At 44.1% G+C, this 14,999-nt stretch overlaps 1 protein-coding gene across 1 annotated transcript in view; it reads left to right on the top strand.

The window, feature by feature from the left end:
• Window positions 1–11,099, top strand: part of LOC309524080 (sodium/hydrogen exchanger 2-like) — a 30,607-nt gene extending 19,508 nt beyond the window's left edge. Inside the window, exons 9-12 of the mRNA XM_082208470.1 lie at window positions 934–1,045; window positions 1,898–2,032; window positions 9,674–9,746; window positions 10,448–11,099. Of these exons, the coding sequence (XP_082064596.1) occupies window positions 934–1,045; window positions 1,898–2,032; window positions 9,674–9,746; window positions 10,448–10,587 (460 nt within the window). The 3' untranslated portion in view covers window positions 10,588–11,099. The remainder of the gene's footprint in view (window positions 1–933; window positions 1,046–1,897; window positions 2,033–9,673; window positions 9,747–10,447) is intronic.
• Window positions 11,100–14,999: the final 3,900 nt, after the last annotated feature.

Below are 14,999 nucleotides of genomic sequence, written 5' to 3'. Positions count from 1 at the left end.
GCAGGTGTCATGAGCCCCATGCCCTCTGGACACTTCAGTAGAAGTAACCTGAGTTTTGAAAAAAATACACAGAGCTGAAGAAGGATTGTGAAGGGGTGTTGCTTTTCCAGCTTCCTCCTTCAGCTCTGTGTACTTCTCAAGGGAATAGAAGGCAACCATACATACCACTTCATGATGCGGGGAAAGGAATTCTAGAGGCTTTGTGGGCACCAGAGGAGAACTTCCAGGCATAGCATCACACCCACAGGAGCTACAGTTGGAGACTCACAGGTGCTCAACAACTCTGACTTGGTATAAAGTACCTTCCTGTGCAATGTTTAAAGAAAACCTGTTTCAGTAGCAAGCCTGCATATACACAGCATGCATTTAAATGCAGGCTAAACCACAGAGCCTAGGGCTTGCTGATCAGAAGTTCGGCGGTTTGAATCCCCGCGACGGGGTGAGCTCCCATTGCTCGGTCCCTGCTCCTGCCAACCCAGCAGTTCGAAAGCACGCCAAAGTGCAAGTAGATAAATAGGTACTGCTCCGGTGGGAAGGTAAACAGCGTTTCTGTGCGCTGCTCTGGTTTCGCCAGAAGCAGCTTAGTCATGCTGGCTACACGACCCAGAAGCTGACCCTCGGCCAGTACAGCAAGATGAGCGCTGCAACCCCAGAATCATCCATGACTGGACCTAATGGTCAGGGGCCCCTTTACTTCCCCCAAAGACCCCTGGGAACTGTACTTTAATAAATGGTGTAGTTCCCGCAGTATTCTGTGGGGGAAAAGAATGCAATTTAAATGTAATTTAAAAGGGGTATGTGCAGAAAGACAAGAGTATTTGCTCTCTCCTTCCAGCTTTGATGTCCATTTTGAAGGCCAGTAACTGGTTGCCCTCTTGCCTCATATAAAGCATCTTTATAATATTCTGTTTCTCTCTTCCCCGCCCACTGTAGCAACAATGACAAACACCCCACCACAGTCAATGACTCGGACAGTCTCAATCTAGATGTGGTGGATGATATCCAGAAGATATTGGAAAGGAACCTGTACAAAACAAGGAGAACCGTGAGCTTTTTTTCTTTAGTTGATAACAATAGCTGTGTAAACAAAAATGTGGCTGGGTCTGTCTGAGTCACCAATGCTAATTTCCTACAATTTCCTTAAAGTGGCATTCATTTCCCCCCCAATGTTGCATTGTTTGAGGGAACTGTGAGAAACTTAAATGGCCGTTCAGATAATGCGACCATATGCTAATGACGCCACGGCTGCTGCTGCTGACTTCAGCTCAGTGGTGGTTGGTGCCCATTGGGACTGGTAGGGTAGAATTCAGGGAAGCCAACAGTAGGTGGCACCAGAGCCACTGATAGGTGGAGCCAATGAATTCCAGTTTTCTCCTCATCCTCCTCCCTGCTGAGTTCTCCAAGGTTAACACTGAGACCTAGGAGGAGAAAGGTGTCACAGGCAGTGTTGCCACCCCCTGGAGAGGTTGTAAGTAAGAACGCAGGCAGGTGGGGACTGGTAGAGGGCAAACTAAGGTTTTGGGGGGAGTGCTCCATTCACACTAATGAACCAGCATCTACTGCTGCCACTATCACAAGCACAGTTGCTGTCCACTGTGGTGCACCAGCATAGAATCATAGATCTGGAAGGGAGCACAAGAGTCATTTAGTCCAACCCCCTGCAATGCAGGAATCTTTTGGAACCTCCCTTGGAAGTGACTTGCAGAAAAGGGTCTCTGAAAATAGCCTAAGGGTCCTGACAGCCATGCCTTGAACTTCTTGGAGAGCTAAAGCAGGATATAAATATAACATATAATAAATGGCCCAATTTACAGTGGACAGATGAGTTGGCTCCGCTGGGTAAAGAAGAAAGAAGCATTAACAATTAACATGTCTTGCTTGCATTGTATATTACCAGGTGCCGGCATACAACAGGCATACACTGCCTGGAGAAACAGAACCAGTGGAGCAAGCAAAGGAGATCTTGATCCTCAGACACAAGAGCTGGCAGATCCACATGAACAGAAGTGACTCGGACCGCTTGAGCAAAGAGGTACAAGCCAGGGTGGGCACTGGGGGTGGGTGGAGCATTGAAACAGATTCAAATTAAGGGCAAGATAAGTAAGCTTTTACTCCAGTTACAGTTCTCAGCTTCCTGACCTTATGGCAGGGGTGGGGGGGTGGGGTCACATGCCCTGATGGACAACCTTACAGGGGCTGCATGGCAGTGGTGCACAGCGCCAGAGGCAAAAGTAGCTAGAGTAGCAAGTGTTCGTACTACCTTTGTACATTGCAGCTATGCAAAAGTCAAGAGGTTTCTGCATGTACTCTGTCCTCCACACAGGCAAGCAAAAGCCATTGTTGCAGTTCAGGGACACATTTGAGCTTAGCAAAGGCACTTATGGAGGGCGTGGAGAAGGGCCATTGAGGGGTGCAGACTGGGGGTAGGTTGTGTAGACTGGGAAGAGTCTTGAGGACCACAGAGAGACACAGGCATAAAGCTCTCCAGCAGAGATTTAAAATAGTAGTAACAAAAACATGCGGCGAAGTAAAGCGACTCCCAAAGCATCCCCTTAAAAGATTTCTTTCCAAAGTTTCCCTCTTTCATCAGCATAGGAAAAGACCTCAGGTAAGTTAAAAAAACAGTTTACTTACAAACTTCTCAAAAGGTCAGATTAATATGCTTCAGAAAATTGCACAGGCAGTAAAACTTGGCTTAGTTACAAATTGGTGGTAGTTCCTAATTATTGGTATAGGAACCCAAGAGTGGCTTGTGCGAGCCTTGCGGCAAACCAGCACAAACCACCTCACATGCTGGTGAGGCATTTGCTTGACACAATTAGTACTGAAAAACATGTTCTCTTAGGCACATAAGGATGAATGCTAGGCTAGAAGCCTTTGCCTTGACACCTTCTTTCGTATGTGCAGGGATATATTACTTTTCATAACACGACTATACCGTTATGCTTTTCCCACCCCCTCTTCACCAGTAGTTTGCAGTCATACAAACCAGACACAGGTTTATTCATTTGGTCTCAGGAGAATGTAGCACAATATTTCGGTGTGGCTAACTCTCCATGATAACTCTTCAGTGACAACCAGGCCCTGTTTCACATGGGGTGCTAGTCTTCTTCTCACCACAAGATGGAGCCATTACAATTATTATGTCTACAAGAAGATGAAAAACACACAGAAAGAATCTTGGGAAAACCATAGGGAAATAATTGTAAATTGTGAACTATTAAACATAATGGTTAGGAGGATCATGTGTAGTTTAAAAAAAAAAGTTGGAAGAATGAAATGAAATACCTTATTTTGGTTTGTGTTTGTGAATTATTTATCGTGAATTATTGTGAAGTTGTTATCTTGGTCATTTCTGGCTGTACTGTGATTTTAAATTATTGTAAGCTGCCCTGAATGGTGCATGGACACGGAACAGATAAAGAAACAATACTTATTTTATATAAAAAATTTAAAAGGACTGGCCAACCTATAAAAATGTGTGTGTGTGTGTGTGTGTGTGGACTTAAGCTTAAGGGGGTGGACAGACTTGGTGAAACTACTACATTTTATGGGACCCCTTAAACTTGATTGACTTTGGAAAGAACCAAGGCTTTGGGAGTAGAACATCTGCTTTGCATGCAGGGGGTCTGAAATTCAGTCTCCGGCACCTCCAGGTTGGGCTGGGAGAGACCCCCTTTCTGAAATTATGGGGGGGGGGGCTACTGCCAGTCAGTGTGGACAGTACTGAGGTAGATGGACCAATGTCCTGACTTGATACAAGGCAGCTTCTTGTGTTCCTTGTACACCAGAGTCAGGTTCAAAAGACAGATAGACAGGCAGAAGTAAAGAACAGGGTGCTTCTGTGCACATTTTGAGTCTGGGAATTTGCTGTCGGAGTCTGAAGGGAACTTGCACTCCTTTCTGTCACGTCCACTCCCAGTTACATCAAGTCTTCTAAATTTCACATGTCCCCTCCATACATCATTTTTATTGTCCTGTTGCACACTACCCCAGTCTCTGAGTGGTGGGAGATTCCAGGGGTTCCAGGCATTTAACCAGTGTTCGGCTTCCTCGGAATGAGGGACAGCAGAGACCGCTGTGTCTTTAAGGATATATGACCTATTGACACATATATGCAGTGAGCATATATGTAACCTGCTGGAGGGGCTCACAGCATTAACACTCCAATAAGGAGTGTTCTTCCATAGCCACAGCCTTGAATTAGAACAGGAATCAAGCATCTCTCTCCCTCTCAGGTTTCTGTCTGCCTTCTGCTTCTAGTCCAGCTCTCTCTCACACACTTGAACTCCCACCTTTTTCCTACCAGTTTCCTGCCAACCTAGCAGTTCAAAAGCACATCAAAGTGCAAGTAGATAAATAGGTACCGCTCCAGCGGGAAGGTAAACTGTGTTTCCATGCGCTGCTCTGGTTCACCACAAGCGGCTTCGTCATGCTGGCCACATGACCCGGAAGCTGTACGCCGGCTCCCTCGGCCAATAAAGCGAGATGAGCACCGCAACCCCAGAGTCATCTGTGACTGAACCTAACGGTCAGGGGTCCCTTTACCTTTACCTTACCTACCAGTTGAGGAAGCCCCCCCCCCATTTGACCCCACAGAGCCGGTTCCTTTGTTACCCTATCAACCCATACTTTAGGTCATTACCAAGAAGCTGGCTGGATATTCCAACAATTTAATCTTTGCTGGATCCAGGAATTAGGAGAGTCTCAGGCATGCAGTGTACCCTCCCCTGCCCCCAAACCCACAAATAGTACATTCATGATTATTTGTGCTCATGATACACTTGTAGCAGTTATGCTTTCAGTACTGTACTGTTTTCACCTGCAAAAGTTGTGGGGTGGGGTGCATGGACCACTTTGTACCCATTTAGTGTAAGCCTCATGACTTCCTGCTGAAATACTGTTAACTTTTTATACACTGGTACCTTGGGATGCGAACGGGATCCGTTCTGGAGCCCCGTTCGCATCCAGAAGCAAATGTAACTAGTGACGGCACATCTGCGCACGCACGCACGTGTCGCTTTTTGCCACTTCTGCGCATGCATGGGACATCATTTTGAGCGTCTGTGCATTTGCAAGTGGCGAAACCCGAAAATAACGTGCTCCGTTACTTTCGGGTTGCCACGGAGCGCAACTCGAACGTGCTCAACATGAAGCATATTGAACCCAAGGTATGACTGTACTGCAAATTTTCCATTTATTTATTTTTGGTCCACTTTGGTTGTGCTGTCGTGCAAGAATGCCTTTCCAAACAACAATAATGTTCTCACTTTGGGAAGCATTGCAGAACAACCAGTGCTTTTTTTCTAGAAAAATGTTCAGGGGTACTCTCATTTTGACTCAAATAAAAAACCACAATTTTGTAGTTCAAATTGGGAAAAATAAATACTGTAAATGGACAAAAGTACAAAGATTCACAAAATGTTTAGGGGTATATGTACCCCTGCATCCCCCCAGAAAACAAACACAGAGAACAACCAATAAAGGCCTATGGGAATCCTTATACCAGGACTTAAACCCTTGGTTCATCTAGGTCAGTATTGTCTACACTGACTGGTAGTAGCTCTCCAGGGCTTCAGGTAGGGAACCATTCTCAGCTCTACCTGGAGATGTCAGGGACTGAACCTTCTGCATGCAGAGCAGGTGTTCCACCACTGAACAAAGGCTTCATGTTTCTTTTTTTCCTACTAGGAAAAAATATATATTACGCGCCAAAAAGGTAACTCTATTCCCCCTCCCCAGGAAAGTTTGCAGAAGCCGTGTGGTCTTTAGGTCAGGAAAATGACAGAAAACAATCACTCTCCCAGTGCCACTTCTTTGACCAACACCAGAGTCTCCCTCCTCCTTTAAATTACCGTATATCTATAGAAAACCCTCAACAACAGTAAAGCCCAGGGGATCTAATGACTCACCTTCTGCATTATATCTGCTTTTGGGTTCTAAGTTGAATAATTCATTTTTTTATTGCTAAAACTATTACCACCACACAAAACCAATTCCATCTATACATACAAATTTAATGAAATCATACAAATAACATAGGACAGGTTTATTTGATATCCTATTTCTGATATTCAGAGGAGACTGCTTCTGCTTAGGTTACCAAAGTGGCAGGGTCCATGAACAAAAGGGAGGCATCAGTAGGAGGCTTCAGCGTTTGCTGAAGGACATAAAAAGGTATCTAGGAAGAAGAAGCGGGGGTGGTGTGTGGAACCCAAGTACATATCCTCCAAGCGTCCCGATTTTCCAGCGACAGTCCCGGAATTATGAAAGCAATCCCTGCTTCTGATTTGATCCTGGAATGTCCCTGTTTCCTTTGCCACAGAGCTTGAAGATAAGGATGATATAGTGGAGTAATGTGTGCGTTGTTGTTGTTTTTAAAAAGAATCACATAACCAAGCAAATACCGTATTTTTTTGCACCATAACACTCACTTTTTTCCTCCTAGAAAGTAAGGGGAAATGTCTGTGCGTGTTATGGAGGGAATGCCTACGGGTGGCATGCCTACGGATTTTCCTCCTCTAAAAACTATGTGTGTGTTATGGTCGGGTGCGTGTTATAGAGCGAAAAATACGGTAGTTTGCAGGCCATTAACTATGTCAAACTGCATCAAATGAATCCAAATGCTAGAAATCTCCAACACTGCAAACCAGTTGCTTTTTTTTTTTAAAAAAAATCCAACAAATAAAATACATTTCACCATAAACTTCAGGTTTGATTATTTTGCCCATTGAAAACACAGAGGCATAGGAAGGTCCCCTTACACTAAATCAGACTACTGGTCCATCTAGTATTGTCAACTCTGTAGGGTTTCAGCTCTGCTTGCAGATGCCAGGGATGGAACTTGTGTGCACAGCAATGGTTCTATCACTGAGCTATGGCTGTTTCTCAACAGATCTACACTGGATATATAAAGCTGCTTTTTTTGGGTCCCACCAGTGGCCCTCTAGCTTTGTATTGTCTATGCTGACTAGTAGAGACTCTCCAAGGTTTTGGGCAGGGATCTCTCACAGTCCTGCTAGGAGATGCTGGGGATTGAACATAGCACCTTTTGCATGCAAAACATGCACTCTACCACTGAGCTATGGTCCTTCCCCAAACTGGAGCTTAAAGAAAGAAGGGGGAGAATGACCAATGCTTGAACATCCTTTCTACCCTTGATGACCTTTTCAGCTTGAAGAGACACACGAACACGCATACACAGGGTGTGCTGCTCAGAAACAATCAAAATAGGATTTGGAAGGCTTATGTCCTGCATGGTGCCTTGCGTGTGTTTTATTTTTTGCAATTGTATCTCCATAAAAGTCCTTTTGGGACCTCATTTGGATGACCTTCTCAGGAGTCATTCAACTTCTGTACAACCATGAATCCTATTGTAATTACGATTGCAGAGACATTGAAAAACAATGGGCAAAGAGCACAGGGTCCCTTCTTACAAGTGAAAAGAAACAAAAGCAACATGGGGAAAAAAATGAATTGGGAAGTATCCAGACTTATTTGGCAGCCCTTACTCTGGGGCCTAGCTGCCAGATCACACGTCCATCAGAGGCTTACACTCTGCTTTAGAAACATAGCAGGCATATTCAGGCTTTCAATGTGGGAACAATAGTTCTTGAGGAATGCAGATTAGTGCTTTAGCAAAAGGACATGGCACTCATTTGCACGAGTCTCTTGACTAGCAAGCCCTCCACCGGCTTCTCGTCACAGAGCCAAGGAACACCTCTGCAAAGACAGGCCAAGTTTCTGTTCGATTTTGTGTGGATTGGCAAATCTGCTGCTTTCCAGATTAGGTTGGACAACTGTGTCCAAGGTAGATTGGACTTTGTGCATCACCTTAAAAAATGTATGATCTGTAAACATCACTCCTCGTAAACTGTGAGTCTTGTGTATTTTTAGAAGTCCTTTCCTTATCTTGGCGAAAAAGGGAAATAAATGGAAACAGGCTGGGTGGGAGAGTAACAGATGGCTATTTGTATGATCCAACTTAATGGTAATCTTCAGGCAAATGTAGAATACTGGAATTGGAAGGGGCCTCCAGATGTTTATTGGACTTTGCTCCCATCAGCCCTATGGAGGGACACAGGTTCCCCATCCTTGCCATAGATAATCAAGCTCCCCAACCTACCGGAAGCTGGAACCTAATCCAAAGCCATCCATGTGTACCCTTACTTCCAGCCATGGACATACTTGGCTACTGTATTTTGCTGTTTACGGGGCTGCCTTTGGAAACACACTGAAAGTTCTGATAAGATTCTGGATGGGGCAAAGTGTTTGGATGATGTACCCATGTTGTCATGCCTGACACATTGGCAGAGGCATACCTAGGGTCCCTTGCACTCTTGGCAAGAAGCTGTATTGGCATTACCTCCCCGCCCCCCATCACCTTTGTGTCACGTTTGATCTTGCCACAGTTCGTTGCCACACATTTTTGCCATACACTGTTAGTCTGATAGCTGATTTTTGTGTGTGTCCCCCTTGGCTTGTGTCTCCAGCAGGGGCTGGTTTTGCTAACCCCTAGGTATGCCTCTGCACATTGGCTTTTGGTCCAATGCAGGTTCAGTGACTGAGGTGATTTTCTAGAGTTCTAAAATGTGTGAGGTGCCAGCCTCCATGGGAATAACAGGCCCACTCCTGCGACAGTCCGTGTGTCTTGCATTGAAATTAATAATGCTAAATTTATTGTTGTGGACACCCATCTGTCTCGAGAGACAACAGAGTATGCCTCTGGGGGTGACGTCAAACTGCTGTGTTAGCAACACCAAAGTGACTTCCCTGGGGTGCACGCACATTTAATACATCTAGAAGAGTTTTAACATCACCAGGAAAAGCAGTATCAGCAGAATAAAACAATATACACATAAAGCATATAAAACAAGCAATAAAAAAACAATGTTTTAAAGCCTGCAACAGTAAGTCCCCAGTGTACATTTCAATTAAAAGGTGTTTGGATTTTTTAAAAGGGGTTTCTTTATGCAAATACAGACCTTCCAAGGACCCCTATTTTCCAGGGACAGTCCTGGATTTACAGAAACCATCCTGGTTTCTGATTTGATCCCAGAATGTCCTGCTTTTCCTTCAGACGTCCCTATTTTCATCAGAGAAATGTGGAGGGTATGGAGTTGTGAGACCCCCAAGCCAAGGAGATAAGTAATTATACAACCTTTAGAAGACATCTGAAGGCAGCCCTGTATGGGATTTTTTTTAATGTTTCATGGGTGGTATATGATGATGGTGGTGGTGGTGGTGGTGGTGGAATAGGATGTCCCTATTTTCACTGGAGAAATGTTGATGGGTATGCAAATATGTGTTCTTTCATATTGCTGGCACGTTCCCTTGGAGTCTTCTGTGGGGTATGGTTAAGAGGAAGGCATGAAACTGTATAGGTAGATGCACAACAGACCCATTTAAGCCTATTACACTGGGGATGTGGAATTTGTGGCCCTTCAGATGTTGCCGAACTACACTCCCACCATCCCTTATTATTGGTCACACCAGTTAGGACTGGTGGGAAATGGAGTCCCCTAACACAGGATGAGCTTATCCATCCCTATATTCAGCCTATTCTCTTAAACTTTGAATGTGTTTTCCAATGTTCAGTTCCAATAATTTTGGGTCTATTATTTCTAAATGGTTAAAGGATCAGACTGTGAATTATGTTCTTTCTTCATTGCAGAAAGATGATTCTTATTCATCAGAAGGGGCTGATGGGACTAACCCCAAACCCAAGTTGTGCAGGTCCCTTACTGGTAAGTTGGAAAACTCTGAGCCTAATTATTCCAACACTAGTCCAGTTTGAGCTCCACATGTTTTCTGAGCGAGAAGATTTCAGATTCATTGATAGGCCTTCATGCTGACCCTGACCCTTCTCCTAGCCACCAGATGATTTTTGGTAAGTGACAGGAAAATCGTTCTTGCTGAAAATGAAAAAGGGCAGTTGCTGGAAACTTCAGGTGGGAAGAGTGCTGTTGTTGCTTGGGTCTTACTTGTGGGTTTCCCAAAGGCATCTTGTTGGAGGCTGTGTGAGCTAGATCGCCTTCTTGATCCAGCAGGCCAGTGGCGTAGCGTGGGTTGTCAGCACCCGGGGCAAGGCAAGTAATTTGCGCCCCCTAACCCGTGGATTTGCGCCCCCTAACCCTAACCCCCAGATGTTGTGCCCGGTGCAGCCGGCCCCCCCTGCACCCCCCACGCTATGCCACTGCAGCAGGCCCTTCTCAGGTTCTTATGTTCAGATGCTGGTGTGTGAGTTTGGCAATGCAATGGTGTTTTGATGTTGTTTCACCTCCTTTGCCTAATAACAGTATAATTGCAATAGGTTTTTATACATGTGTAATGGTTTTGTACTACTACTTAGAAGCCTACTTTGGCATTAAGTAGTAGTAGTAGTAGTAGTAGTAGTAGTAGTAGTAATGTTTCTAACCAGGCACATATCTTTCCTTCTTTCCTACAGCCAGGCATTCTAGAAAAGCTCCGAGTGTGAAATCTAACAGATCAAAGTCAGTTGGTTTTATTATACCTCTGCAGCCAAGTACAACCCGCTGGGTTAATGACGAAGAAACTGGGAAAAGGCCAATTTCAGAGGAGAAGTAACACCATGTCTTGGCTTCCCCCCTGCACTCCTTTTGTACCTGTATTCTTTTCCTGACTTTGTAGAAAACAATAGAAAGTGCTTGAAATGCACTCCTGTGTTATCACATTTCCTCTTTCAGTACATTGGAACTGGTTTGTGATTATGTTAAACACTGTATTTATTTAATTAATTTTATTTAGGCAATGTATATACTGCTTAATTACAGTCATCTCTATGCAATGTACAAAGAGTGCACTACATTGGTGGGAGGTGTGGATCAGCTAAAGCTATAAAATCAGTTAAGATGCCTGCTGGAATAAAAAAAAGTTTTCAGGAGGTCCTGGAAGCTTAATAGAGATGGGGCCTGTCTCAAATGGAAGGGAGCTCCATAAAATAAAAGAAGCATGTTCAAACTTATCCAGTTTCATGAGGAATTCTCAGAAATCTTAAAAAGAATCCATATGATCATTTATTTTATTTAACAACATTTAAGATTACAGATTAGGGACGCGGGTGGCGCTGTGGGTTAAACCACAGAGCCTAGGACTTGCCGATCAAAAGCTCGGCAGTTCGAATCCCTGCAACGGGGTGAGCTCCTGTTGTTTGGTCCCTGCTCCTGCCAACCTAGCAGTTTGAAAGCACGTCAAAGTGCAAGTAGATAAATAGGTACCGCTCCGGCGGGAAGGTAAACAGTGTTTCTGTGTGCTGCTCTGGTTCGCCACAAGCGGCTTAGTCATGCTGGCCACATGACCCGGAAGCTGTACGCCGGCTCCCTCGGCCAATAAAGTGAGATGAGTGCCGCAACCCCAGAGTCGATCATGACTGGACCTAATGGTCAGGGGTCCCCTTTACCTTTACTTTTAAGATTACAGATTAAGATAGACACCAATTTTACATGTCTGAGTAGCCTTGCAGAAAGATAAAAGATTTTAGCAGGCACCTCCCCAAAAATTACAGCAAAGACTCCTGGCTGATTTCAATAGGCTATTTATTTTTTTGTTTACCAACCTTTACCAGTCATACAACATGAGTGAATTTTACAGTGATTGCTTGAGACAGTACATTCAGGAAAAAGAAACTGTGTGGCATAACCCTTTCAGAACAATACCCTTTCAGAAGCAGGGGGTAGGTGGGTGGGTTTCCTGCCACAAAAGAGTTCTGTGTTGCAACCCTATGCACGTCTACTTGGAAGTACCTTCTGTTGAGTTCAGTGGGCCTCATTGTCACAGGTGTATGCATAAGGATTGCACCTGTAATCTAGTGTTTTAGTTGCCTATGCCCAGGGAGCTTTCTATGAGATGGACGTCTGATCACACCTCTTGCTTTCTGAAATAGAATGGCCAGAAAATGGCAGAACTGTGTCTGCTTCTTTTCCTGAGCATATAGACTGCCTCTTACAGGCCAGATTCTTTGGAAAAGAGCACTTTAGCAGTGCACTATCTTGACGGCAGCGATCATTTAATGTAAACTCGCTTTAAATGAAAAATATATATTAAACATTTCTGTATTTTGTCTATCTATCTAAGTAGCTATCATCAGAAATAAAAATGCAGTGTGTGTAAGAGAGAAGGTTTGCATCTATGTGGTGTACAATAGTGTTGTCATAATATTTTTACTGTCACTACAATTACTTTCATTACTATTATTCCTTCTGATTAGGATACGTGTGTGTGTGTGTGTGTGTGTGTGTGTATCTATACACCATCCCATTATATTGCTGAGTCCACTGAAGCTGTATATCAGGAATGGGGAACCTATGGTCCTCCAGAGTTCATCAGATTCCAGCTCCCATCAACTCCAGCGAGCACAGGAAATGGCCAGAGATGAGAGGAGCTGTAGTCCACCTATGTAGGGCCACAGGTTCCTTATCTCAGCTGTAGATGATGACCTGTGGGCTGGATGATGCTATGGATAGATTCATAACTTGGTAGAGCAACCATACCCAACATATGCTCATGAAAGGCTCTGTAGAAACCCGGAGAGAGGTCTCAAGTGGAATGGCCCTGTGCAGTTGAACATTTATATAAATAATTTAGATGCTGCTGCAGATGGTTCATCAAATCTGCGGATGGAACAAAAACTGGGCAGAACAGAACACTGGACTGAAACCAACAAGATGAAATTTAGCAGAGATGTAAAGTTCTCCATTTAGGTACTCAAAACAATTGGGGAAAAAAAAAAGGACAGAGGAGGTCTGGTTTGGCAGTAGCATACAAGAAAACAATCTAGGTGACTTAGTAGATCACAATGTGCACATGGGCCAACAGTATGATGCAGCTGCTTTTTTTAAAAAAAGCAAATGCCACCTTAGGCTGCATAAACAGAATCCCAGTGTCCAGAGCACATGGTTCCATCCTCTTCTATACTGGTCAGGGAACATCTGGAATAACTAGGGTTGCCATATGTTCGGAATTTCCTGGGCATAGCTGGGATTCGGTCGTCAGCGACAGCATCCTGGCGGAAATTGCTTAAATGTCTGGGAAACTGTCAGAAGAGTAGATTTTGGTGAATTTCCTTAGAAATAGCTCAAAAGCTATTTCAAAAAGCGTCCAGATTTTCACTTTTTGAAATATGGCAACCCTAGGAATAACATGCCCAGTTCTGGGTGCCATATAACATGTTATATTACATATGTCCATAAGAGGGTGACTCACTGAGGGAACTGGAAACTGATTCCAATGATGAATGCTTGAAGAACTGGGGTATGTTTAGTCCAGGGAAGAGAAGATTAAGGGGAGACATGATTGCCTTCTATTATTATTATTATTATTATTATTATTATTATTATTATTATTGCTGCTGCAATTTATAGACCACCCTCTATCAAAAGGCAGCAGAGGATGGAGCAGGGGAGAAGAGTGTGAGGGGGCACTGTTCAACATGGCAGTCCTTCAGATATTTGAAGACAATTATGTATTCTTGAACGATGATATTGCCTTCTAGTTGACTGGAAGACGTATTTGTGTGCTGTAAAACCTCTGACTTCTGCATGGCTGGAAAGTAGGCTATTGCACTGAGGTAAGAGTCATAGTCACTGACTCACCCACTTTTGCTACTGGCCACTCCTCTTTACCTGTGGCCCCACCCACCACTGGCACGTGACCCACCCACCCCAAAGCAAAATGTCTTGTGCTGGCCCTGAGTTTTGCCCTGCAACTCTGGGTCCCTCACACTGAAAGCATCACTGATTCCATCTCAGAATGATCTCTTTTGATACCCAGCATTTTGAAATCCCACAGTTAAGTGGAAAATGCTTTAAAAGTTGGGATCTCAATGCATGGCAAATTAATTCACTGTGGAGTTTCAGGCTTATGAAAAGTGTTTAAATTCACTGTGTCATTGAGTACTGCATGCCTGTGTGGAAATAAATTGTTGCCATTTGATCCACACACATTTCACTCACACAGCTCTGAAATCCTCTCTCTTATTCTTTCACTGGAATAGCAATGACATCTTTTAGCTGTGTACCTTTTGGCTTTTTTTAAAAAGGGTACACCTAAAAATCTGAAGATTGAATGCAGCATATACATGCTTGCAAATACTTGTGAGGCACATGCATTAGTGGGCTGGGATTGGCTCCAGCTCCCTGTTGAGCACAATTTCCCTGGCATACAGTCGTACCTCAGCTCCCAAATGCCTTGGGAGTCAAATGTTCTGGCTCTCGAACGATCGAAAACTGGAAGGGAGTATTCTGGTTTTCAAATGTTCTTTTGGAAGCCAAACATCCGACAGGGTTTCTGCGGCTTATGATTGGCTGAAGGAGCCAAGCTTTGGAAGTCGAACGTTTCGGAAGTCGAATGGACTTCCAGAACAGATTCTGTTTGACTTCTGAGTAAAGACTGTATGATTCTGTGTAAAGTGGCCCTTCTAGTTGGTTGACTTTTAAAAGCAGAAAATAAATAGGTGTTCACTTAGGGACACTTAATGCAATGGCAGTAAAGTCCTCTTCACCTCTTACTTGTGCAAAGGCCTCTCATGTGTAGAAAGAGAAGCTGTGCTACAAGGACCCCACACCAGCACCATAAAACCAGGTGTGTGTGTGGGGGGGAGGGACAGACGGACCAAAACCTTTCTTCTTCAGTCAGGGTCAACTCTACTTTTAGAAAAACTGTTAGTTATTTAATTCCATTGCCAGTGGGGAGTGGCAAGGAGAGGCCTTTATGGAATCTTTTGCTTTAGGGGATCAAATAGATTTATGAATCTTGGGCACCATGTGATTTGTTTGAGGTAGATTTGGTTGAGATGTGAGGTGTAGGGAGACTGTGAAATGAGATTTACTTTTCCTTGGAGCAGGAGATTTTGAGCCGATGCGTTTTTTGCCCACAGGAGTCCCAGACTTAATTTTGTTTCTGAGTAATTTGGTTCGTGGAAGAGCCATTGCTCAGTACTGGAGCATCTGCCTGCCTGGAACCCTGAATAGGAGAATTCCACA

This window comes from Podarcis vaucheri (genome assembly GCF_965113315.1).
Source record: "Podarcis vaucheri genome assembly, chromosome: Z".
Classification (NCBI taxonomy): Eukaryota; Metazoa; Chordata; class Lepidosauria; order Squamata; family Lacertidae; genus Podarcis; species Podarcis vaucheri.
The sequence above is the reverse complement of the archived record's forward strand: the minus strand, read 5'-3'. Positions and strand labels throughout refer to the sequence as shown.